Source organism: Talaromyces stipitatus, genomic scaffold, assembly GCF_000003125.1.
Source record: "Talaromyces stipitatus ATCC 10500 scf_1105507295541 genomic scaffold, whole genome shotgun sequence".
NCBI lineage: Eukaryota > Fungi > Ascomycota > Eurotiomycetes > Eurotiales > Trichocomaceae > Talaromyces > Talaromyces stipitatus.
Window position 1 is genome coordinate 4,190,016 of NW_002990115.1, and position 22,786 is coordinate 4,212,801.

The 22,786-nt window shown below is 47.1% G+C and overlaps 9 protein-coding genes across 9 annotated transcripts, besides 3 other annotated features; 4 read left to right on the plus strand and 5 right to left on the minus strand.

Moving 5' to 3' along the window:
• Positions 1 to 888: 888 nt before the first annotated feature.
• TSTA_038750 (rRNA processing protein RRP8) lies at positions 889 to 2,580 on the plus strand (the record flags this gene model as incomplete). The annotated part of the gene is made up of 2 exons (XM_002481059.1): positions 889 to 935; positions 990 to 2,580. 2 exons carry the CDS (start codon positions 889 to 891, stop codon positions 2,578 to 2,580), a joined length of 1,638 nt encoding a protein of 545 aa, XP_002481104.1.
• Positions 1,240 to 1,296: a sequence feature (GA-rich).
• Positions 2,161 to 2,195: a microsatellite.
• Positions 2,581 to 2,610: 30 nt separating the features above from the next.
• TSTA_038760 (proteasome component Pup2, putative) lies at positions 2,611 to 3,802 on the minus strand. Its single transcript, XM_002481060.1, has 5 exons — positions 3,666 to 3,802; positions 3,601 to 3,613; positions 3,460 to 3,538; positions 3,061 to 3,404; positions 2,611 to 3,005 (listed from the first exon to the last, which is right to left on the minus strand). The coding sequence occupies exons 1-5, from the start codon at positions 3,688 to 3,690 to the stop codon at positions 2,729 to 2,731; spliced, it is 738 nt and encodes a 245-aa protein (XP_002481105.1). The 5' UTR covers positions 3,691 to 3,802; the 3' UTR covers positions 2,611 to 2,728.
• A 215-nt stretch (positions 3,803 to 4,017) lies between these two features.
• On the plus strand, positions 4,018 to 6,880 carry TSTA_038770 (spindle pole body component (Alp4), putative; the record flags this gene model as incomplete). Its single annotated transcript, XM_002481061.1, has 4 exons — positions 4,018 to 4,381; positions 4,435 to 6,443; positions 6,498 to 6,718; positions 6,793 to 6,880. 4 exons carry the CDS (start codon positions 4,018 to 4,020, stop codon positions 6,878 to 6,880), a joined length of 2,682 nt encoding a protein of 893 aa, XP_002481106.1.
• Positions 6,881 to 7,186: 306 nt separating this feature from the next.
• Positions 7,187 to 9,378, minus strand: TSTA_038780 (bifunctional fatty acid transporter/acyl-CoA synthetase (FAT1), putative; the record flags this gene model as incomplete). Its single annotated transcript, XM_002481062.1, has 4 exons — positions 8,999 to 9,378; positions 7,627 to 8,947; positions 7,425 to 7,574; positions 7,187 to 7,376 (listed from the first exon to the last, which is right to left on the minus strand). The coding sequence occupies exons 1-4, from the start codon at positions 9,288 to 9,290 to the stop codon at positions 7,187 to 7,189; spliced, it is 1,953 nt and encodes a 650-aa protein (XP_002481107.1). The 5' UTR covers positions 9,291 to 9,378.
• Positions 9,379 to 10,227: 849 nt separating this feature from the next.
• TSTA_038790 (peroxisomal 3-ketoacyl-coA thiolase (Kat1), putative) lies at positions 10,228 to 11,832 on the plus strand (the record flags this gene model as incomplete). Its single annotated transcript, XM_002481063.1, has 6 exons — positions 10,228 to 10,332; positions 10,384 to 10,479; positions 10,530 to 11,378; positions 11,433 to 11,497; positions 11,548 to 11,659; positions 11,727 to 11,832. The coding sequence occupies 6 exons, from the start codon at positions 10,228 to 10,230 to the stop codon at positions 11,763 to 11,765; spliced, it is 1,266 nt and encodes a 421-aa protein (XP_002481108.1). The 3' UTR covers positions 11,766 to 11,832.
• Positions 11,833 to 11,984: 152 nt separating this feature from the next.
• TSTA_038800 (WSC domain protein, putative) lies at positions 11,985 to 13,953 on the minus strand (the record flags this gene model as incomplete). Its single annotated transcript, XM_002481064.1, has 4 exons — positions 11,985 to 12,518; positions 12,574 to 13,034; positions 13,087 to 13,540; positions 13,592 to 13,953. The coding sequence occupies 4 exons, from the start codon at positions 13,951 to 13,953 to the stop codon at positions 12,023 to 12,025; spliced, it is 1,773 nt and encodes a 590-aa protein (XP_002481109.1). The 3' UTR covers positions 11,985 to 12,022.
• Positions 13,954 to 15,552: 1,599 nt separating this feature from the next.
• Positions 15,553 to 16,386, minus strand: TSTA_038810 (glutathione S-transferase, putative). Its single transcript, XM_002481065.1, has 2 exons — positions 16,150 to 16,386; positions 15,553 to 16,098 (listed from the first exon to the last, which is right to left on the minus strand). Exons 1-2 carry the CDS (start codon positions 16,357 to 16,359, stop codon positions 15,601 to 15,603), a joined length of 708 nt encoding a protein of 235 aa, XP_002481110.1. The 5' UTR covers positions 16,360 to 16,386; the 3' UTR covers positions 15,553 to 15,600.
• A 721-nt stretch (positions 16,387 to 17,107) lies between these two features.
• On the plus strand, positions 17,108 to 18,940 carry TSTA_038820 (autophagy protein (Atg22), putative; the record flags this gene model as incomplete). Its single annotated transcript, XM_002481066.1, has 5 exons — positions 17,108 to 17,316; positions 17,373 to 17,407; positions 17,465 to 18,220; positions 18,273 to 18,397; positions 18,449 to 18,940. 5 exons carry the CDS (start codon positions 17,108 to 17,110, stop codon positions 18,938 to 18,940), a joined length of 1,617 nt encoding a protein of 538 aa, XP_002481111.1.
• Positions 18,941 to 18,994: 54 nt separating this feature from the next.
• Positions 18,995 to 22,530, minus strand: TSTA_038830 (uncharacterized protein; the record flags this gene model as incomplete). Its single annotated transcript, XM_002481067.1, has 2 exons — positions 18,995 to 22,368; positions 22,416 to 22,530. The coding sequence occupies 2 exons, from the start codon at positions 22,528 to 22,530 to the stop codon at positions 18,995 to 18,997; spliced, it is 3,489 nt and encodes a 1,162-aa protein (XP_002481112.1).
• Positions 21,717 to 21,736: a microsatellite.
• Positions 22,531 to 22,786: the final 256 nt, after the last annotated feature.

Consider the following 22,786-nt stretch of genomic DNA (forward strand, 5'->3'; position numbering starts at 1 on the left):
CCATATGGCCGGACCATAATGGCACCATCCGCCCGATCTCATAGAGTTTGTCGAATCATCGAATTGAGTCTCCTGCCGATCGCTGGATCCCCTACTCATCTGTCTCAGTCAAGTCTCTGTATGATCGATCTGGCACTAATCGCGCTACGACCTCATACGCTTGATAATCAAGCTGCATCTAGCATCAATATGAACCTGCAATGTATGTACGTGGTGCATTCTGACAGTCCATGAGAAAGAAATTGGCGATACCTCGTACGGAAGTACGCATCCGAAAGAATTGCACCGCGGACATGAAGAATTCCAGCGGACCTCCGATGGACAGACCGAAGCAAAAAAAGACAAAGTCCACCGACGACAGCAAATCCAACAACTTCCTCATTGACTCTCCAATCAAAAGAAAAGTACTTAGTAAATTTATCGTAAATCCAAGCCCCTTTTTCCTGATTTACCCTTTGTTCTCCTCCAAACCTCTCCAAGCCCCGTATAAACCCGAGAAGAACTCAACTTTATTCACGAGCCTGAGAACTTAGAAACAGAAACAAAAAGCAAAAGTAAAAAAACAAGCTTGTTGGAAAGGGGTAAATAGTGATAAGCAAAACTTTGAAGCAGGAAAAAGAAGCAAAGTCAAGAGTACTCTGTAAAAAGCCTTCGAATGTATAAACGACCTGTGCGGTTGTGCTACCAGCCAACTGATTTGGATTGTGTTTGTTCTATGCTTATTGCATCCTAGAATCTACCTGGATAGAGAATGGTGTAAATCCTGAGCCACGAGGGCTCGGATTAGCTGATATAACTGGGTTGTTTGATCGAGCGTTTCGTGAGATGAAGCCAGTTTGGATAGGCTGACCGCCTTATCAATTGAAGGCTGCTATTGGCCTAAAAAAGATGGGAAACTTTTGCAATTCTGCCGGCGGTGACAGAAAAAAAATCCCGTCCTGATTATCACAGTCGACGTTCACACTGTTATATCTCTGATATATGCACAGAACGCAAAAATTGGCCATGTTTGCTGTACCAGGTTGGTCATTATCGACCGCCGATCTGAAACCGCAAAAGGAAGTTTCGTCAAAGCAGCACGCAACTTCCACCCCTACAGCATCTAATGCAGCCACGACCGAAAGTAACGAAAATGTTGGTCAAAGTGTGAAGAAGAGAAAGAGGGAGAATGGGGTGACCAAGTCCAATGTCGATGAGATGTTTAAACGGCATATTGAGGGCCATACCGATAAGAGCAGCAAGAAGACTAAGAATAAGAAGGCCAAGGACAAGAAGAAGGAACAGAAGGAGAACAAGCAATCTGAAAATAATGAAGTAGTTCAGCAGAAATCGGCTGAAGCTGGGGAGGGTCGAGTGAACAAGAAACAGAAGAAAGCTCGCGGCGAGGAAAGAAAAACGCATGCAAAGGACGATACTTCAGCGACTACCCCAGTTGACAATGCTACAATCACTTCAGTAGTATTACCTCCAGCAGCCCCCACCTCCACGGCAAAACTCACACCACTTCAGCAAAAGATGCGTGAGAAGCTCATGTCTGCTCGCTTCCGCCATCTCAACGAGACTCTTTACACTACTCCATCGAAGCAAGCACAGGCCATGTTCGAAGCCAATCCCGAATTATTCACAGAATACCACAATGGCTTCTCACGACAAGTCAAGGAATCATGGCCCTCGAACCCTGTGGATGGCTACATCGCCGCTGTCCGGAAACGCGGCGCCGTACCTGCGCATCACAACGACACAAAGAAACATAACAACAATGCAGTGGCACCATTACCACGCAGACCAAACGGTCTATGCACCATAGCCGACCTAGGCTGCGGCGACGCCCAATTCGCACGTTCATTAATACCCTCAGCGAAAAAACTGCAACTCAAACTTCTCAACTTCGACCTCCAATCCCCCGACGACTCGCTAGTCACAAAAGCGGATATCGCGAATTTACCCGTGACAGATGGCAGTGTCGATGTGACGATATTCTGTCTCAGTCTGATGGGCACGAATTGGGTCTCGTTCGTTGAAGAAGCCTGGCGCGTACTCCGCGGCGATGGGAAAGGTGAATGTTGGGTTAGTGAAGTTAAAAGTCGCTTTGGGAAAGTGAATCGCAAAAAGGCTCAGATAGGGTTGAAGAGAGATGAAGCTACGATGTCGAATACGCAAAAGAAGAAGTTGAAGAACAAGAAAAAGAAGAAGAATGGAAATAACGAGTCTGACGAGGAAGATGCCGATGAGGATGAAGAAATCTATGCCGAAGATGCCCAGCCTGGCAGCGGCAGTAACGACGATACTGACATCTCCGCGTTTGTCGAAGTGTTCAAATCACGCGGCTTTGTGCTCAAACAGGAATCGGTGGACAAGTCTAATAAGATGTTTGTCAAGATGGAATTCGTCAAGGCTGGTGGTGCGCCGACAAAGGGTAAATATACGGGTATAATTCCTGCTCCTGCTCGACGGAACAGTGAGAAGTCGACACAGACTAAGAAGAGGTTTATTGATCGTGGGGATGATGAGGCGAGCAAACAGTTGACCGCAGAGCAGGAGGCCAAGGTTTTGAAGCCGTGTGTATATAAAATCCGATGAACCTTGCCCACTATCGAAATAGATCGGGATGGAAATCTTACAAGATCGTTCATAAGACTGTCTTTTCCACGATGTAAAAATATTCTCATGGCTACATCATATTTTCGAACAACCGAGACGACAATTGTATTAGGGAGACAAAAAGATTCTAATTTCCACCCAATTGCCCAACAGCTCGACCCATTTCCTCCTCATCGTAGATCCGGAAACCCTTTTCTTTCGTAACGCTAGCCAACTGAACATTCTTGGCATCTAGTTTCTCCTCCATGACTTGTTTCAATGTCTTGAGAACAAGGGTCTCCGCTTCGGCGAGGGTGAGGGATCGATGATACTCATTTTGCAATTCTGCCTGGGCTCCTTCGCTTCCAGAGCCGATGGCTTTCGCGTCGTATCGGTAAAACGTTCCTGATGGCTCAGCGTGATATCTACACCCGGTTTAGCAATCATCCAACAGAAAGGGTAAAAGATAAGGGGACGAACAGCTGCGGCCCATCCTCATCATAACCAGCAATCAAAAGCGCAACTCCAAATGGCCGACTCATAACACTCTCCTCCCCCTCCGCACCTTCACCAAACCTCAACGCCAAATCACAAATAGCCTGTGTACAACTCTCGACGCGAAGCGATTCTGCGAAATGGAATGCATGATTCTGACATTCGACGCGGGCATGTTCAATCATCGACCGCGCATCGGCTTGTAGACCGGACATGGCACAGCCAATATGTTGGTCGATTTCGACAATCTTTTCGACGGAGGAGGTTTCGAGGAGGCTGGAGGTGACTCGTTTTTCGACACCGAGGACTACACCTTCTGACGTTGCTACCTGTTTTTCTTTGGTGAGTATCACCTGATAGAGGATATGACTGAGGTAGACGTACTCCGATGGCAGTTGAACCAAGCTTGATAGCTTCTAAGGAGTATTCGACCTGGAACAAACGACCTTCAGGAGAGAAGGTGCTATCAATATCTGTCAGTCTAGCCCTGGAGATTATATGAACAGATAGATCGGTTCTGCGTACTTGATACCGCGGTCTATGAAGCTGTTAGCTATGGTTGATAATCATTCAAGGACGGTAGAGCTCACCGTATTCTGAGCGCGCAATAAACATGTTGTATACTTATCTGTAAAATTCTCTATATTGAAAGAAACAAGGTTCGACACGAGATTTGCAAGTAGGGTTGTTGTAGATCGATCGATGGCAGCAAGAAAGATGGTAGCTTGTCGAGCTCAAAGCTGTCGGTCAGTTCCTACGTAAACGCCGGGTGCCTGGGCGGAGAGCGGCGCTAGACCCAAAGCAGAATCCCCATACAACGCACCTTTTTGGGCCGCATAGTAGGGAAAGCAAGCTCATACCTAGATACCTACTTACGTTGTTTTTCGAAAGTCAACCTATTTCCCGACCTACATGCTCGCCATCAAATCCGTCTAAGAGAGTATGACCTCCAATGATCGTCGTGCTGCCAGCTACAACCTAGGCGGCGGTTCACGACCCCGCGTCGCTCCCAGTCGCGCTGCTGGTGAACACGAATATAGATCATCTCGACAAGGCGAAGACAACGCCAAAATGGAAAATTTGCGCGGAAGCACGTCAAGTGCAAGGGAGCTGCATAGACAATCCAGCAGTGCGATGGACCGTCGAACGGAGCGAACTACTGTAACTTCGCGCGAAAAAGTTCATGTCAAGACGCGCAATCCAGTCAAGGAGTCTCCGAATGCAGGCAATCGCGGTGAATTTGGGAGATCACGATCTAAAAAGACGGCTTCGCCGCCGAGGAGGAGGGATAGAGAGGTTGCAGATGGTACGCTTACAATGTCTGCCAATAGTCTATACCATGAGCTGATTGCTGTTTAGTACCGTGGATTCCTCAAGCTACTTTGATCGCACACTCTGCTGCTCCTTTAGCAACTCGTATCTCGGTCCCTCCACTTGCGTCGACAGCACCGCAATCGCTCGAGCCTATATCGTTTAAAGAATTGTCTATGGAGGAACAAGAGAATGCCATCTTACAAGACATATTGTTTGTTTTTATGGGCTACGAGGGCCAGCATATACGCTATCATTCATCATACGATCCATCCGTGGAAAAAGACAGATTAGTCGGTCCGGCATTTCAGATTGGCCCTGGCTTAGATCCAAGTTTGAAAGATCTGACGATATCGATGCTGAAAATGGCGACCCATTACAGCGCTTTGGAGGCCTTTATCGATGTGTTGAGTCGACCGGAATATGGAGCTGTCAGCCACGCTCTGTGCGCGGCTATTCGAAAGCTTCTCAAAGATTACCTGATTCTCATAGCGCAACTCGAGAATCAGTTATTGAACAACCCGAACTTCACGCTGCATGTTCTCCACCTTCAGACCATGCCCACAAGTCAAAGCCTAGCGCAACTGCATTCACTTAGTCAAGAGCTGCTTAGGCGAAACAAGCTTCTGGATCAAGATCTGGACGAGTCGATTGATGATTTTGACGACGTTGACAATATTCTTGAGCAGTTGAAAGAAGGCGGTGATCTGGTACCTGGAAGTATGTCTAGCAAGAAGATCTGCAAAGGAGGGAACGTTCTGGGACTTTTGACAGAACGCCTGGCTACGTTTTCAGGAGATCCCGCAACAAAAACACTACTACAGACACTGCTCCGAGAGGCTAGTAGACCGTATATGACGATGCTGAATGAATGGCTACATCATGGCGAAATCCGAGATCCTCACGGTGAATTTTTGATCAAGGAGCAGAAATGGATCAAGAGAGAGAAACTTGAAGAAGATTATACCGATGAGTATTGGGAGAAGCGATACACGATTCGAGACAACGAGGTACCTCCACAGTTGGAAAGCGTGAGGGACAAAGTACTCCTCGCTGGAAAGTATCTGAATGTGGTTCGAGAATGTGGAGGCGTGGACGTCAACAAGGCAGTCAAAGATGTCCCCAAGACGTTTGATGATCCTCGATTCCTAGACAACGTGAATAGTGCTTATGCATACGCCAATACGTCGCTGTTGAATCTTCTCTTATCCGAAAACTCGCTTACTACACGCTTCCGCTCATTGAAACACTACTTCTTCCTCGATCGGTCAGACTTTTTCTCTTATTTTATGGAACTCAGTGCCTCGGAGCTGCGTAAAGCTGCTAAAAACGTCAACGAAAGTAAACTTCAGTCTTTGCTAGATCTAGTCCTCCGACAACCAGGAAGCATTGCCGCATCAGACCCGTTCAAAGAAGATGTCAAAGTGAAAATGAACAAGATTGGCTTGACCAGATGGCTGATGCAGGTCGTCAGCGTTTCTGGTATTGATCAAGATAATCCGGACGGCGGACTTGAAAAATACCAAACTCCAACCACGCAATCAGCCGAAGACGAAAAAGACATTATCGGCTTCGATGCTCTTGAACTCGATTACCTTGTCCCCTTCCCACTATCTCTCGTAATCAGTCGAAAGACCGTACTACGCTATCAGCTCATTTTCCGTTACCTCCTTTCACTACGACACCTCGAACATCTCCTCGTGACGTCCTGGCAAGACCAACAAAAGACCCTCGGTTGGCGCCACAAATCCTCTGATCGAAGACTGGAAATGTGGAAACGAAGAGCATGGACTCTACGAGCCAAAATGCTGGTTTTTATTCAACAGCTCCTATATTTCTGTACGGCTGAGGTGATTGAGCCTAATTGGCAGAGTTTGATGGAACGCGTTAATGGTACTGCTGCTAGTACTCAAAGCGGTGCATTGCCGATAGATGATCATGCACTTGATGGATCGAAACAGGTTAATCGAACAGTGGACGAATTAATGCAGGACCATGTTGATTTTTTGGATACGTGTCTTAAGGAGTGTATGCTTACTCAAGCTAAGCTCTTAAAGGTACCCCTCACCTCTCGGATCAAAATGAAGGTAGCCTTAACTGATAGTATACAGATTCATTCCAAACTAATGACATGCTGTACAATGTTCGCCTCCTGGACCGCCGCCTCACTAGGTCGAAGTATGTCCACCGCAGACCCAGATTTGTCCGCCGGGGCCCCTGGAGCGCCAGCCGATGCCCGTCCGTACGATGCGACGCGATTAGCCAAATTGGAGGATACACTGAAGCGATATGAGGACCACTTCAATCGGCATTTGCGGATTTTGCTGGACAGGTATGTATTCTATCGAGCCGATGCAAGACGAGCGGTCTTCGGAGATGTATATGCTAACGTTTTTGGGGTAATAGTTTGAACTACTTCGCGGCCACGGAGAGTGTCGTCCTCCTCAAACTTGCACATTCATTGAGTTCTATCGGGAAGGATGATGACGTATGAAGGGGTCCCCGCAATGCATTTGTTATGATTATTTTCATTGATCAGCATTTGCATCATTACGGTATGCGAGGGTCTATAAGGTGGAATGGGGCATGCCATCGCATTCTCTATTTGTGTTCATCCAGCGTTGTCCTATGCTTGTATTACTTTACTTCAATCTTAAATAGATTGATGATACCTCATGACATATCGATACCCATACAGTCGCGCACAGAAGAGCCTCATTTACATATCTACCTATATCTACAAATTCAGCCACGCCTGCCTGTCGAGGTAGGTGTAAGTCTATGGCTAGAGGACTCCAGGTTATAACTTCGCCCTCCCACTCTCAATCTCCTCCCAGCCATCCCTGTCTAACTTCTCATATACCGGGTGCTTCCCATTCTTCGAATTCAGCCAATACAATGTATCACCCCCATCAACGGGTGATTCAGGGTTCCAGCTGCGCTTTGCTAGCTCGCCTTTGGCTTGTTTGAATGTTACTCCTGTAGCGACTCTGCAATCAGTTAGTATCATCCTTTCTTGAAAGATGGGTTAAGCATACTCCTTGGTGAATCTGACGAGTCGCGGGATTGCGTATGTTGGTACACCCTGCGAGCGAAGGAATTTCCATAGATTGTTGATTGCAGCTGCTTCTGTTTGGGGTGTTCGTCGTTCAAGGGTTATGCCTGCTGCGCCTGCTTGGCCATCATAACTATTCCACCAGTTAGCCAGATCCACAAGTCGAGGGTAGTAGAGAGGCGTACTTTTTCAATTTCACACCAAACACAACCGCATCCTGCACATTCTCCATCCGACAAATATGATCCCTCACTTCACCCGCAGAGACATTCTCCCCTTTCCAGCGGAAAGTATCTCCAACCCGATCCCCAAACCGGATCCAACCGTCATGATCGCGAACCAACAAATCACCCATTCGCTGGAACAAATCACCTTTCTCAAAGACATCTCTCATCAGTTTCTTCTCGGTGGCTTCCTCGTTATGCAGGTACTCCGTCAGAGCCTGGCGAGTACGTACTCGACCAATGGCCTCACCTTCTTCTCCCGCACCGACTTTAACACAGAACCCCGTTTTGGGGTCGCGATACGGCATTTCAGTCTCCATATCAAATTTGATGAGATATGTATCTTGCTCGAAGAGGCGTCGAATGGGACCCTGAAATCCAACTGCGCCTGCACCAAACGATCCACCGTAGAAGTTATCGAATCGCGCAACACCTTCTGTAGATCGATATATCTCCCGGATTTCGGGGACATTGAACCGCTCACTGAATTTATCCCATATCTCGGTTCGGAGTCCGTTACCAAATGCGATGATGCAATTGTGTTTCTTGTCGTAGGGCGACGGCGGTGAGGCTAATAGGTATCGACACAATTCTCCAATGTACAACACCCGCGTAGACCGGGATTCATACACGTCTTTCCAGAAATTGGAGGCTGAGAATTTTCGGCGGAGACATAATGTGCCACCGTTGCCGACTGCGTAGCATACTCCACTGAAGAAGGCAGTGCCGTGGAATAAAGGTAGTGATGAGTATATGCGCATGGGATAGTATTTGGATGGATTTCTGGTGTCCTTCGGTAAAGGTGTGGACGTGACCAAGGTCATGATATTCCGAATTGCGCATGCTTTAGGGTTTCCTGTCGTGCCGGACGTGTATATCAAGACAGCCAGGTCGGGGGGACTCCTCTTCGCTGGAAGGATGGATGAAACGTCCGACTCTGGGATTTGAGCAAGTGTCTCGGAAGTAATCAGGGTAGTATCATCGGGTATATTTAACACAGAGTCAAAGGAAGACACATTTAACGAAAATTTCGGGATGTCGTCCGATCTGACGAATTCGGCCAGATCCGGCGTTGAGAGGATGAGTTTTGATGTTGAGATTTTGAGACAGTGTTTGAATGTCTCGTCTCTGAGGTTTGTGTTTATCATTGCAGCGACAACTCCTAATTTTGAGAGGGCATATACTATGAATACCATTTCCGGAGAATTAATAGTATAGACAGCGACAAAGTCGCCAGTCCGGATACCTTGGGCATAGACATAAGCAGCCAGGCGATCCGCGTCTGTTATATATTAATAAGACATAACATCTAATCAGATAGATTGAAACTTACAATCTTTTAATTGATCATATGTCCAAGTCTTATTCTCGAACCACAGCGCCTCTGCCGAACCCTGCTTGTTCACCTCAATGACCCTTTTGAGCATGCCGTACAATGTGCAAGTATCCCCCAACTCGCCAATTCGTTGCGCAAGTCTTTTTCCGAATGCAGCTTCATCTCGCAAACTGTCCACGTCGGCCTTGATGCCGAATTTCGCATTGGTATAGGCGGCTGTTGCCAGAGCCAGAGCCGCTCCGCCCAGGGCTGCTGGGGCGTTACCTGCAGCTTGGGCGAGGATGTCCATGGTTTTCGGTTATATAGCTGCTAGTATCAGATTATATGTGACACGGCACCTTATTACTAAAGTAAATGGAAATGAGCGTGGGTATATTCATTTAAAAAAGAAAGAGGAAAAAGTAGAATCCATGCACTTAAAACTCCGTATGCATTGGCCGTTAGCTGCCTGAGGACAACGGTGAGAATATCGGCAGCTGCTTCGGATCCTGACTCGACTCCTCCCTCCCCGTGGATGTTTTTCATTGATTGCTAGGACTAAGGCTCTGGTTAACTAGTTGCTAGCCCATTCCTAGTTATTGTTTATTGCTCGTTGCTATCGAATTTCTGTCGTTGACTGATTCATATAGCCCCACATCCTTACTACAAAGACTCCAGCTTGTTCAAGACTCTGATTAAGAGATCAGGATATACAGCATACTGTGAATCATCTGCTACACTTCTAGGCCCTCTCTCTTTTCCTTCGCTATTTCAGAGGAGCTCATCTCCGTATTCAAAGGATATCTTCCCCATCTACTCCAATTTTGATCTCCACATCTTCTCATGTGGAGAGGGCTGTGGCTTTACCGTACCATACGCTAAATTACCATCAATACACATAATATTTAAGCCGAGGAGGTGGATAATACCTGTACCTAACGCCGACGTAACATTCAATGCCGGCTTCTCCAACGGCAATTCCTTTCCATCTTTATTCCACCCTGCTTTTTCCATCTTTGACCATTGACTCTCTTCGGTTTTCTGTCTGTGAGTCTGTATGGAGTGAGCCGAGGACCAAGGATATTCTAGCCCATGCATCTAGATAATTGGCTAGTCGGATAATCTGCTCTTGTACACGATTGTTCACTCATCGGAAAATTGAAGCAATACCCGAGACCTATATACAAAGGAAAACTTTCCTTCATAAATTATTTTTTCTATTAACATCAGACACACATACAGGAAACATGTCGTCGGCTTCGCAACGTCTTTCTGCTATCGCCAGCCAGATTACCGGCGGGGGCGAGTCTATTGCTAGAAAACGGGTGCTTGCAAAGAATGCAGATGATATTGTAAGTATATTTTGCTGTGATGTTCTATAGCTACATTACTAATTCATACAGGTCATTACTCTTGCAGTCCGGACACCACTCACCAAGGCCAAAAAAGGTGGTCTGAAAGATACTAACCTAGACGACCTGTTAATTTCTCTCTTGACTGTAAGTATGAGACACCCTGGAATCTCTCGTCTCGATACTGATTATAAAAGACCGTTCGTGAAAAGTCAAATCTTGATCCCAACCTTGTCGAAGATGTCTGCGTCGGTAACGTCCTCAACTCCAGCGCAGCATATCTGGCTCGCTCCGCCGTCCTCGCAGCCGGCTTCCCCGAAACCACAGCAGCATCAATAGCCAGCCGCTTCTGCTCCTCTGGTCTCCTGGCCGTTCAGCAAATCGCAAACCAGATCATTGCCGGGTCTATTGAAGTCGGTATCGCCATTGGCGCAGAGTCAATGAGCACAAACCCTGATGGCGGTGCGCCTAAATTCTCAGATAAGATTCTGAACCATCCACTTGCATCCCAGAACCAGCAGCCTATGGGTCAAACTTCGGAAAATGTAGCTGGACAGTTCGGCCTTACTCGCGCCCAGATGGATGAATTCGCTGCTTCGAGTTTCCAAAAGGCCGAAAAGGCGCAGAAAGCCGGGTGGTTCAAAGACGAAATCGCCCCCGTCAAGACGACAATCAAGGATCCCAAGACCGGCGAAGTCAAAGAAATCGTGGTGGACAGTGACGACGGCATCCGTTACGGAACAACAGCCGAAAGTCTCTCCAAGATCCGCTCTGCCTTTCCTCAATGGGAACCCAGCCATACCACCGGCGGAAACGCCTCGCAAATCACGGACGGCGCTGCTGCGCTGATTCTGATGAAGCGATCTCGTGCTCAACAGCTTGGTCAGCCGATTCTCGCTAAATTCGTTGCGGCAACTGTGGCCGGTCTCGAGCCACGGATTATGGGTATTGGCCCCACTGTTGCTATTCCCAAGATTCTTTCAAAGACCGGTTTGAATGTGGAGGATGTTGATATTTTTGAAATCAATGAGGCGTTTGCATCTATGGTCAGTGCCCTCGCCCACCTTCTTTCTGGGACTGCGTACTAATATCTGAGATAGGGAGTATATTGCGTACAGAAACTCAATCTACCACCAAGCAAAGTCAATCCCCGCGGTGGAGCAATGTAAGTAATCTCCCTTGCGTTTATCAACCACAGTTCTAATGACTGGAAAGTGCCTTTGGTCACCCCCTCGGCGCAACAGGTGCTCGACAAGTGGTCACTGCACTGTCCGAGTTACGAAGATCCAATAAGCGAATTGCAGTAACGTCCATGTGTGTAGGAACGGTAAGTAACCCTTCCAAATATTTTTTTGACAGATTATGGAAGTACCGTAAGCTGATATTGTGATTAGGGCATGGCTATGGCCGGTGTCTTTGTCTCGGAGCATTGATGCATTTGAGTAGTATATATGTAAATTGCATGAGAAATAAACGAACGTAAAGTATCCACCATATTTCAAAGGTTTCTTTGAATTCAAAAAACTACTAAAGAATACGGCCTGGTACGGGGATGAATCAGAAAAATAATGATATTAATTTCTTCAAGAAAGTAAATATTCTACCCAGGTAGTTGATTGACCTCCGAAAACTGGGAAGAAAGAATAGAATACAAATGACTACTTCAAAACTTCAATCATCTTCTTGAAGTTCAAGTGTAAGCAGTAACAGTAACAGTAGCCGCTGGACCCTGCACGGTTACCGTGACAGTCTCCAACTGGCAGATATCCGTGATAGTAGAACTACCTTGGATAATATGCCCGCCAGCCGCGGGGACAGTGGTAGTAGCGGCAGATGTAATAGACGAAGCACCAGCAGAAGTAGTCTTGGATGACACTGCACCACCTGACATGGTCGTCGCGGATGTACCTCCTGTTCCAGCTCCAGCAGCAACTGTCGTCTTTCCCGTTGCTACCGCTGAATTTGTACCTGGTGCTGGAGCAGCATTTGCAGGCGAAGAAGCAGCACCCTCAATCACACCGATATTGGCATTCTTGCACGAGCCACCGGCACAGTTGTGATAAACGGATAGTGCAGCTGATCCACCGCACATTTCAGTCGAGTTTCCGGCGCAGGGGAAGAGACATCCGCCTACGACACCGGAGATTGGTGCTTTGTCTGTTGGAATTGAGTTTCCGCAGTAGCATCTGTAAGACTCAACAATTAGAAAGTGGATATTTCAGGATGGTGAAGGGGACTGACTGAGTCGAATACTCCAGTCCAGCATATGAATACCCAGCATCAGAGCAGAAGCTAATACACTTCTCAACCGTCATCTCATCCTTACTCTCATTCGGACCATTCAACGTCCTCGTACTAATATCATCAAACGCACAGCCATAATACTCCCATCCAAGCGACTGCGTCACATCTGTATAATAATTCGCCAACATTTCATCAGAAATAACAGCTTCATCTTCACATTTCCCGGGAGTAGCATGTTCAGGACCCCAAGTGACAGGGTTACAGCCAGGGAGGTTGTCTACCACTGGACCGACAACCTCATCAACAAAGTCCGGTAGGGTACAGAATTGGGAGACTTGATTGTCGAAGAGATCGAAGAATTCAGAGCCGTCTTCGGCGAGACAGTCGGATATGTTGCCGCTGTCGTTGAGGCAGTGGTCCACTGCGTATTGGAGGGTATCGATGTTCCAGCCGTTGACCTAAACAGTCAGTCTAGTTCGTATGACAGTCAGAAAGAAGCAGTGGGCGTACAAAGTCACCATGGAATCCGTATCCGGTAGGATCACCCATAGCCCAGACAAAAGGCTGCTTGGTATCCCACCACTGATCTGCAAAGAGATTCGTCTGGAAAATAATCTCATAAAAGATCGAAACTAGATGAACGGGATGTGTATCCGGGCAAACACCATTGTTATAAGCCCCTGAGATAGGGTACGAAACATGGGACTTGTGGTCAGGGGAATCCAAGTTCTTGCCATCCCAGCAAGATGGGAAGAATACTTGGGCACGTAGTCCGTCAGGGCAGTTGTAGTCTGGAAACTCGTTGGTTTCGGGCTTTCCACCACCGCTGTAGTCCAGACAGGCATAACTGATGGCCTGCGCAGCAAAGTCGCCTGTAAAGTTGCGCTGAAAGGGGTCGCCGGCAAGCATACGGAAGCCTTCGGGGAAGGCTTTGAGGGGGTCATTGTTTGCACCGGGTCGTTGACTATCCACGTCAGCTCGACATCGCCTTCGAGAGAGTAGTGTTTAAACTCACAGGTAATAAACAGTAATACCCCCTAAATTCCCCTTCCCATCCCCTGAGACAGGTACCTGAACAAAAGTCCCATTCTGGGCCCGATAATACAAATGCGGAACCCAATAGTTTGACAAATCTGCTTTGATGGGGCAGGAAGAGCATGACGAAGCACGAGCATCTTCGTATGTCATGTTGAATCCGAATCCGTTTCCGCCGGCGATGGCGTGGACATGTCCAGAGATAGCGCCTGGACTGACGATGGGATCTGCTCGTTCGTCGACGAGACGGCCTGGACAAGGCATGCGGAAGAATGCATTTGTGGGAGATGCGGCCCAGAGAGTGGCTAGGAAGCCGGTGAGAAGGGCTGATGTTGATTTCATTTTGACGTTCCAGAGAAGTTGTTCTTGAGGCAGAATTTCAATGAATGTGGATTGATTTTATGAATTCAATGAATGCGTATAGAAGTGATCGAGTCAATCGTCACCAAGCACAAAAAGGAATGTACAGAGTCACAGACTCTTCACTTGTAAAGAAAAAATGAAACGAAGGAAAGATACTGCGAATTGCCTCAAGAATACACACGGATCTCAGGAACAAGACATCAGTATATATAAGATTCCGAGTCAGCATATCAAAGATCAAGGTTACTTCCGGAATTATCGGTACTTGCTAGTCCACTCGATGGGCCTTGCTGTATTGAAAGGGTTCGTTGACAGCATAGCTGTTACCAGAAACGGAAAAGGGTGATGGATCAGAATGGGGTTCAATTACTGTACCATCACGGCGGATATGGACATTATCAATACGTAGTTCTAAGTTCTAGGCGCTGGGGCTGGATCGTGAAACATAATCCAAGATTAGCTGTGTGGCTACTTGAACAAAGCATGGCAAACCATACCATAAACAGCCCTATAATTGTTGCTTTACAGGTCAGGGTGTGATATACATACCTAGGCCGGGTCATTCACGTCGCATCCTCGTCGAATACAAGTGTGTTTCCAAACCAAACTAATGGCAAAAAATTCCTCTTTGGATGTATCAAAGCCTGCAGTCCTATCATAGCGACAGCTAGTAATTACATTGTTCAGGGACACCGCATGCACCGTGCAGTTCAAACGCAAATTTTCTCTGTATCACTAAATAGAGCACATCCTGCATTTTCCGTTTCGAATCATAACCAACGTCTATCCAGTTAGCTCCGATTCTGTCCCTGCATCTACGATTTGATTGACCCTATCCAGACATGGCGGTCCCCGACTTAGTCATGTCACTGCATCGCTTAACAGAATACCGCAGTTCATGAAACAAAAACAACATTTCAAGGGTGTCAGAGTCTCCACTACCCAGGAACCGCTGGCCCTTCCATATCTACGTACAGGAATTAATGATTAGTCTGCATAAAAATAATTATAGACCGGAAAATTTTCAAGAAACATGACAGACTGGATTATCCAATTGTCATGATCATCTAGTACAGCGATGAAACATCAGCAGTGACCAGGCCCTTAATCTAAGGCGTTAATTCAAAACGCAGGCTGGGCGCCACCAGGTCCACCATTTCATATTGTTACATTCGTTTATAGAACTTCCGATGGTTACGTATGTCATGGTTCTTATCAATCTGTACACATATTTAATACTCTGTGCTTAGTTATTGGTATCCATACTCTTGGTCGGTCGTGTGAACATGCCGTAAAAGAATATAGCCTGGTACTTGACCGAGGCCAAACCCTAAATCTGAATATCGTACGTACAATGTATCTTTGTTTGACGTGTCATATGTATATAAAAACCGTCTAACAAAGCAATCCATGGGTCAAAGACCGTGGCTTTCCCTTGACGTAGAAGGGAAACTGACCTGATATCTAATGCATTGAGTAAGACCAGAGTCAAGGAGCGGTGCCTAATCGAAGGCTTGTCAATGACTCAATGTATATGATATATCAATCAGACTCCTTTAGTAAGTAACACGCATTTCCGAACACAATTTTAGTATTAAGCAAACAACCTTAACAGACAAATGGTATTTACATATCAAATTTAACTAAATCATAAGAGCCCCCCTTCTTCAAGGCATTTTGATAAGCCGGCCTCTCATGAACCCTCCTCAACCAATCCGCCAATTTCGGATACTTCTTCTCATCCAAATAGCCCCTCTGCTTCGCCGAATCCATCGGCCACGACAAATTAATATCCGCAAGCCCAATTTTGGCGCCTGAAAACCACGGCTTCTCATCAGACAGAGCGCGCTCCATCAGCGAGAAATGCGGATCAATGTCTTGGCTAAAGATCTTGACAATCGGGTTGAAGATTGCGTACATCAATGGGCGGACCAGCCAGGGAGAATTGGGTGGGATGATTTGAAAGTACAAGATACTATTCAAAATTCCATTTAAAGTCGCGATGGCAAATTCTTGGAAATAGGTATCACGATCCTTATCTTCGTCTGTTTCGGGGATCCATTCGCCGTTGGAGTACTTGTCTGATAGGAATTGCAGAATCAGACGAGATTCCGTGACGATTGTCTTTTTGTCGTTGTTGTCGTGTAAAAAAGGTAAAGGACAGAATAGATTGACTCCTGGTACTTCCAGGATTGGTGACCTGCCCAGTGGGAATACTGTCTTGAGCTCTGCCGGTGCTCGCGCGTTTTGGCGTTTGTAGCATTTCAGATTATATTCAAGTCCGCTGGACAGGGATAGCTCTTCGAGAGCCCAGAGTATGCGCAGAGATTGAGAGGAACTTAGATGGTGTAGGATCGGCGGGGGGAGCTTTTGTGAGTCCACCATTTTGACTCTTACTGTTCAATTGGCGCTGATAGAGGTGGGTGAAGATAGAAGTCAAGGAGATGAAGCTGAAGAAGATAACAAGTGGGTCCGCTCACATTGCATGTGATTAGGGTTGCCCCTCAGGGCTTGTACGATGATTTCTCTCGGATTTGTATACTGTTTGATATTGATTTTCACATGATTAACATAGATGTGCCGAGAAGTGAATTTTAGTCGCAATTCCATATCGACATATTCAGGGCTTAACTTAATCGCAGCCACAAAGCCTGGTGGACTACTAAATAATAACCCTAACCCTATCACAATAGAGCTCAGACTTTACATTCACAGAGCTAAGAGATGATCCTGGTCTAATCACCTCCACCTGATTCGCTCTGTGAGTCCAATCCAAAGCTTCACCCAATAAACTCACCCAAACATCAGAAATCGCCAGCAATCAATTGGTGCAAGACATCCTGTGGAAGTCCACAACGGGGGGTCCCTTTGCACTAGCTCGACTCCGCTTTTTTCAAGATTCGTTCCTCTCAATCGACTTGATTCTGACATTCGACATTTCAAATCTCTTTCTTATCCAGAACTAGTCTCGATGCATACTCAATTTTACTCCATTAGGAAGGGAAATGCGCCACGGGACGCGGGTCCGGGAGTCTCTATTTTTCGCCCCTCATTGAAGGTCTTATCTTTTCTCTTTTCTTTTCTTAAAATCTCTTTTGAGTTTTCTTGTATATATGCATAACTGTATATAATCATGTCCATCACCGAAGACAGAGCCAGCAATGCTACCAAGAACACATCAGCAACAACAGACATTGAAGAAGGCATCAAAACCCTTACAGATCCGGAAATCAAAGATCTTCAGCAGACAGTAGACAAACCAGAGGAAGGTTCAATTATTGCCCCGGATCAATTCGATAGTCGGTATGAGACGAGCAGAAAGGAGATATGGTCGTATTATGCGTGCGTCTATTCCAAGTCCTTAGGGCTCAGGAAGGCTTGGCTAAACAGTAAAGTAGTTACTACATTGGAAATAATGGCTTGACGTTATTTAGTACGTCCCTTGCCACGCAAACACCCCCAATAGAGACAAGAGAACTAATCGAAGTAGACTTCGCACCAACAGCATTCCAAAACCTCCTCTACCAAGCCGCCGACTCCAACAGCCAACTCTACTTCGCCGGCAAACTGCGCACCATCAACAGCATCGTCCTGCTGTGCAACGGCATCTCATTCGCCATCCAAATCGTCGTTTTTCTCGTAATCGGCTCTTTCGCAGATTTCGGTACTTGGAGACCTAACATTCTTATCGGATTGTCTCTTGTAGCTTGGGCGATTGGGTTTGGATGGTTGGGTGTTCATGACGCAACGAAATGGGAGGCTGCTACGGGGTTATATATTGTTGGTTTGATTGCATACCAGACTACGCTGACTTTTTGGACGGCTGCGTTTCCGGGTTTGGCGAGGAATACGGCTGAAATGAAAGAGAAGGCGGATCTGTTGGTTGCTGGCTTTATCACCCGGGACGAATATGATTTTGCGGATACGATGAAGAGGAGCCAATTGTCCAATATTGCGTTTTATATTCAGTCCGTCGGGGAGATCTTCATTCTCGCTGTTATTGTGGGTATTATGTTTGGTTTGGATGTTAATGCCAGCACAGCGAATAATAATTGGGGTCTGAGTGTATTGATTGCCTTTGCGACAGGGGTGTGGTTGTTACTTGCTATCCCTTGGTTTGTCTTTGAGAAGAGGAGACCTGGTCAAGATCCTGCGCCGAGGAATATCTTCATCGCTGGATTGTGGCAGTTGTATCATGCGGGAAGACAGATTTTACAATTGAGGCAGAGTCTAATATACCTTATTGGTATCTTCCCTTTTTCTCTATTGCATACTTGGTCTAGAACTGACGATGATAGGATACTTCCTCCTCGGGGACTCCCTAAACACAACCGTCACCGTCATCGGCACTTTACAAAACAGTATCGTCGCCTACAACACCCTCCAACTAACCTACCTATTAATCGTCGGCATTGCCGCACAGGTATCCCTCCCTAATTCCCTCTTGTCATCAACCCAGCTAACATGGTTGCAGGCTATCGGAATCTACGCCTTCTGGTTCATCCAACGCCACTACAACCTCACCACGAAAACAATGTTCAACATAATCGCCCTGGCCATCATCCTCCTCGACGGCTGGGGCATGATCGGAATCTGGACTACCAATTTCGGCTTCCATCACGAATGGGAAGTATGGCTCTACCAAGCCTATTACGGCCTCTTCGTCTGCCCCTGGTACTCATATAGTCAAATCATGATCTCTGAGGTCACTCCTCGCGGGAAAGAGTTCTTATTTTTCTCGTTTTTTAGTATTATTGGCAAGACGTCGAGTTTTATTGGACCTATTGTCTCGAGTGCGATTATTGATGCGACTCCCAGTGGGAATGAGTCGACGCCGTTTTATTTTTTGTTTGCGTTGAGTTTGTTGAGCTTTGTAGTTTTGTGGCTTTTTGTGGATATAAAGAAGAGTAGAAAGGAGCAGGAGGAGTTTTTGATATTGGAGGAGAGGAGAAGGGGTACTTCTTGATCGGAGAAGAGAAGATAGATTGCCATTATATACATAAGAACGCTCATCAGCATGTCAATATTCAATATCGACTTCAGTAAAACTGGTGTCTGATACAAAAGCCGAAGTGTCAGTCATACCAAATCCCATATCCGTGGTAGACGTCATATCAAAGCCTACATCTGTGGTAGATGTCATGTCAAATCCAATGCCCATGTTGGACTGCATATCAATCGACTGATCAACGTCGATATTCACATTGTAAGTATTAACGTCAATAACGCCCAGGCTGCTGTCCATAAAAGCTGCATCATTCACCCCAGACATACTTTGTAGAGAAGCCAGTTGGGCATTCAACTGCTCCAGTTCAAGATTGGTCTGCGTTTGATCGTTTATGATAATCGTGTCAGCATTGAGTTGGCTCTGAGCTGTCATTTGATTCAGGAGATTCAATTGTTGCAGCTCTTGTTGCTGTTGCAGTTGCAGGAGACTGTTCATGTTGTTCATGTTGTTATTATTATTATTTTGCGTCAGATTATCGATAATAGAAAGCCCTTCTGCAAGAGCCGAGTGTTGGTTTCCTTGTTGCCCTTGTCCTTGAAACTGGTTTGCTATGATCTGCACTCCCAGTTGCTCGATAACACTTGAATTTCCGCCATTCTGACCTCCCTGAGCCAGGGATTGAAATTGTTGAGTTTGTTGCTGCTGTTGAAGGTTCATCATCTGAAGCTGTTGCTGTAATGCTTGTATTTGCTGATTCTGCACATTCGTATTGAGCTGTTGCTGCATCTGAACTTGATTGTAAACCGCAGGCGCACCATTTTGAGCAGACCCTCCAGCTTGCACATTGATATTAATCTGCGGAGGTGCTTGTGAAGAGCCGGCTGTCGCAGGCGTTGATCCAGGCAATATTCCGGTTATTGGGTTGTGTGGTTTGGTAGGCGGCCTTGGTTGGGGGGTGCTCGTCATCGGTGGTCCAGGCGTTGCTCCAGGCAATATTCCAGTTATCGGGTTGTGTAGCTGCGAGTGACCTAGTTGTGGAGTGCTCGATGCCGTTGAGGCTACTGCGTGTTGTGGCTGGGGTAACGGCTGGAACGAGTTGCCTGTCATTGCAGTTATGGGATTCTGCGGGAGAGAAGGTGGCGGGAACTGGGTTGTCTGATGGTGCGAGACGGTCTGTTGCTGCTGCTGATTAGGGCTATGCACAGGAGAGGGTCCACCAGATGCAACTCCTTGGTTTAGAGGATGATTTTGATAATACTCGTCAGCCTGTCCTCCACCTGAGACTGGGGGTCTCGCTGGCAAGGAATTGGCGTGATTTAGTGGCAGAGGGGAGCTCGAGGGACCATGCACCTGTTGATGGGGACTTGGACTGTTTGCATACTGAGGTTGACTTGCCGGAGCTGGGTAAGAACTCGTTGGGGGATATGGATGGGGCTGGCTTCCTGCGTACGGATGGAGATTGGGTGAGGAACCATGCACATTTGGGCTGTTCCCTGACTGCGGAGTAAATTGCTGATAACCGCTATGACTTGGTGTCGGAGTAGCAGGTGATGAAAAAGGTTGGTTGTTAGCATGGCCAGGTTGGGACTGGTGATGATTTTGATGACCCGCTTGACCTGCATGTGAGTTGAGACCATGATGATCGTGGGGCTGCTGAGGATGAGGAAGGCTGTGAACAGCGTGCGAGTCATGCTGATTACCTGCTAAGTGACTACCATGAGACTGCACCGCATTCGAATGACCAAGAGAAGCTTGCGAGTTCTGCTGAGGTCCTGCAAAGTGGCTATCGTGAGATTGCTGAGTATGAGGATGACCAGGCGCACTCTGAGACTCATGCTGTTGACCTGGTGAGTGGTTGCTGCCGTCTAAATGGGAGACACTGGATCCATTATTGGTGTGCTGGTCTGAGGACGTCGGATTCGTAGCAGATTGCTGAGTTCCACTTTCAGACCCATTCTCTACGGAAGGCTGGTGATAGTTGCCTGGATGATCCAGATGATGTGGTGAAGATTCGGGGTGGCCGGCAGGTGAGGGTGCTTGCTGTGCATGATCATCCCCGGCATTTGGCGAACTATTTGCCTCGGGAGCGATATGATCAGCTGAAGCTTGCTCACTTGGAGGAATTGGCGCCATGTCATGGTCAGATGCGTGCTGCGATACCTCATGAGTATTTGAGGCGTATCCATTTTGTTCACTCGGCGGAATCGGTGCTATGTCTGCTTCACTTGGTGAAGGAGCCATGCTGTTATTGGCCGCACCAGGCAACGAGTTCAGTTCGCTCGCAGGAATAGGAGCCATCTCGGAATCGATACTGTGCACGCTCGGAGCGGCAATTGCTTCACTCGGTGGAATAGGGGCCATGTGACTCGAGCTCAGACCGACACCAGAAGTCCATTGCAGTTCACTCGCAGGAATCGGGGCCATTCCATTGGGATCCAAATTACTCACATTTGATGCCATGTTTGTTTGGCTTGTAGCTATGCTACTCGAGTTATAGTCGGCTACACCAAGTGCATTGTCTGGTTGACTCAAAGGAGTTGGAGCCACACTATTCACGTTGGAATTGTAAGGGCTTGGGGTACTAGCAACCGCTATGGCATGAGGAACACTACTCGCTCCACCGAGTGTAATCGGCGTTGGTTGATGAAGTACCCCGGCCGCAACTCCTTGACTTGACGGTATGTCAGTAGTCATTTGAGGTGTACCAGCCTGTCCCTGTCCCAACACATTCACTGCGGTCATCGGCAATGCGGCGGCACCTGCTTGGATGGCTGCTTGGTTCTGAGCTTGCAACTGTTGTTGTTGTTGTTGTTGCAGCTGAAGTTGCAATATTTTTTGCTTCAACTGCAACTGTGCAAGAGCATTCGCATTCGCAGCCTGAGCTTGCTGATTCGGTTGATTCGGTCTCTGATTCGGCCGGATGCGCGGGATTCTGACACCTGTTTCCTGCTGTACATAGTCTCGTGCTGCCTGGACACCAAGTGCCCCTGCGAATGCTGCCATCTTTTTGCCAACTTTCTTCATGGAGTCCTTGTCTATATTATCAACCATGTTTGACGCCTTATTGTAGGCTGCCTTTGATGCACTAGCTGATCCGTCAAGCATGGCTTTGGATGCATTTTTCAATGCTGGCTGCAATGATTTACGTCTGACCTCTTGATAAATTGGTCGTTGGGCCTCTGACTGTATTGAGGGTAGGGAGTTTTGTTGTAAAGGAACTCCTGCGGCACCCAAGCCAGCATTGAGTTGTGCCAGCTGTTGGTTCATTGCAATTTGAGACATGGATGGAGTTGTCGGAAGTTGTGGTAATTCGTTCGTCTGAGCCATAGGCGTGATAGGAGTAATGGAAGAAACTGACGAATTTGACGTGGTTGATGGACTCTTGCGTTTGACCGAAAAGGACGGCTGAAGAGCCGACTGCTGCTGCTGCTTCAAGGCCGCTGCAGCTGTTTAAGTCAATATCAGGTACATCATCTGGTCTTTCCAAACTTACCTGCTTTTGCCCTTTGAGCCATCATAACCTTGGCAATCACCATATTATTGGCCTGTTTGATAGGATCGAAGAATGTCATCTCGACAGCTTTAGCACATGCGTGACGCACCGGCATGTTGGTTCGTTTCGTGCAACCGAGACACAAGACATGTTCTTTACAATGGTTGCATTGAATGAATGAGTCGCTGTCAGGGTTTACCGAATTGTCGCATTTGGCACAGTGCTTGACTGGCTTATCTGGCTTTGACATGGTCTGTCCAAGTAGAGCAAATGGTATGGTCCGCTCTAGGAACGCTGGAAACATAATATGAGGGTGCGAACGAGCACCGCCAGATTCGGCACAAGTATCGCAGGTGATCATGGTACATGTC

Coding starts and splice junctions, on each gene's coding strand:
- TSTA_038810 (XM_002481065.1), bottom strand. CDS start 16,359: ATGGTGGACTCACAAAAGCTCCCCCCGCCGATCCTACACCATCTAAGT. Junction 16,099..16,149: donor CAATCCTGGAAGTACCAGGA/GTCAATCTATTC, acceptor AACGACAAAAAG/ACAATCGTCACGGAATCTCG.
- TSTA_038760 (XM_002481060.1), bottom strand. CDS start 3,690: ATGTTTATTGCGCGCTCAGAATACG. Junction 3,405..3,459: donor TTGGTTCAACTGCCATCGGA/GTACGTCTACCT, acceptor AAAGAAAAACAG/GTAGCAACGTCAGAAGGTGT. Junction 3,006..3,060: donor GATGAGGATGGGCCGCAGCT/GTTCGTCCCCTT, acceptor AACCGGGTGTAG/ATATCACGCTGAGCCATCAG.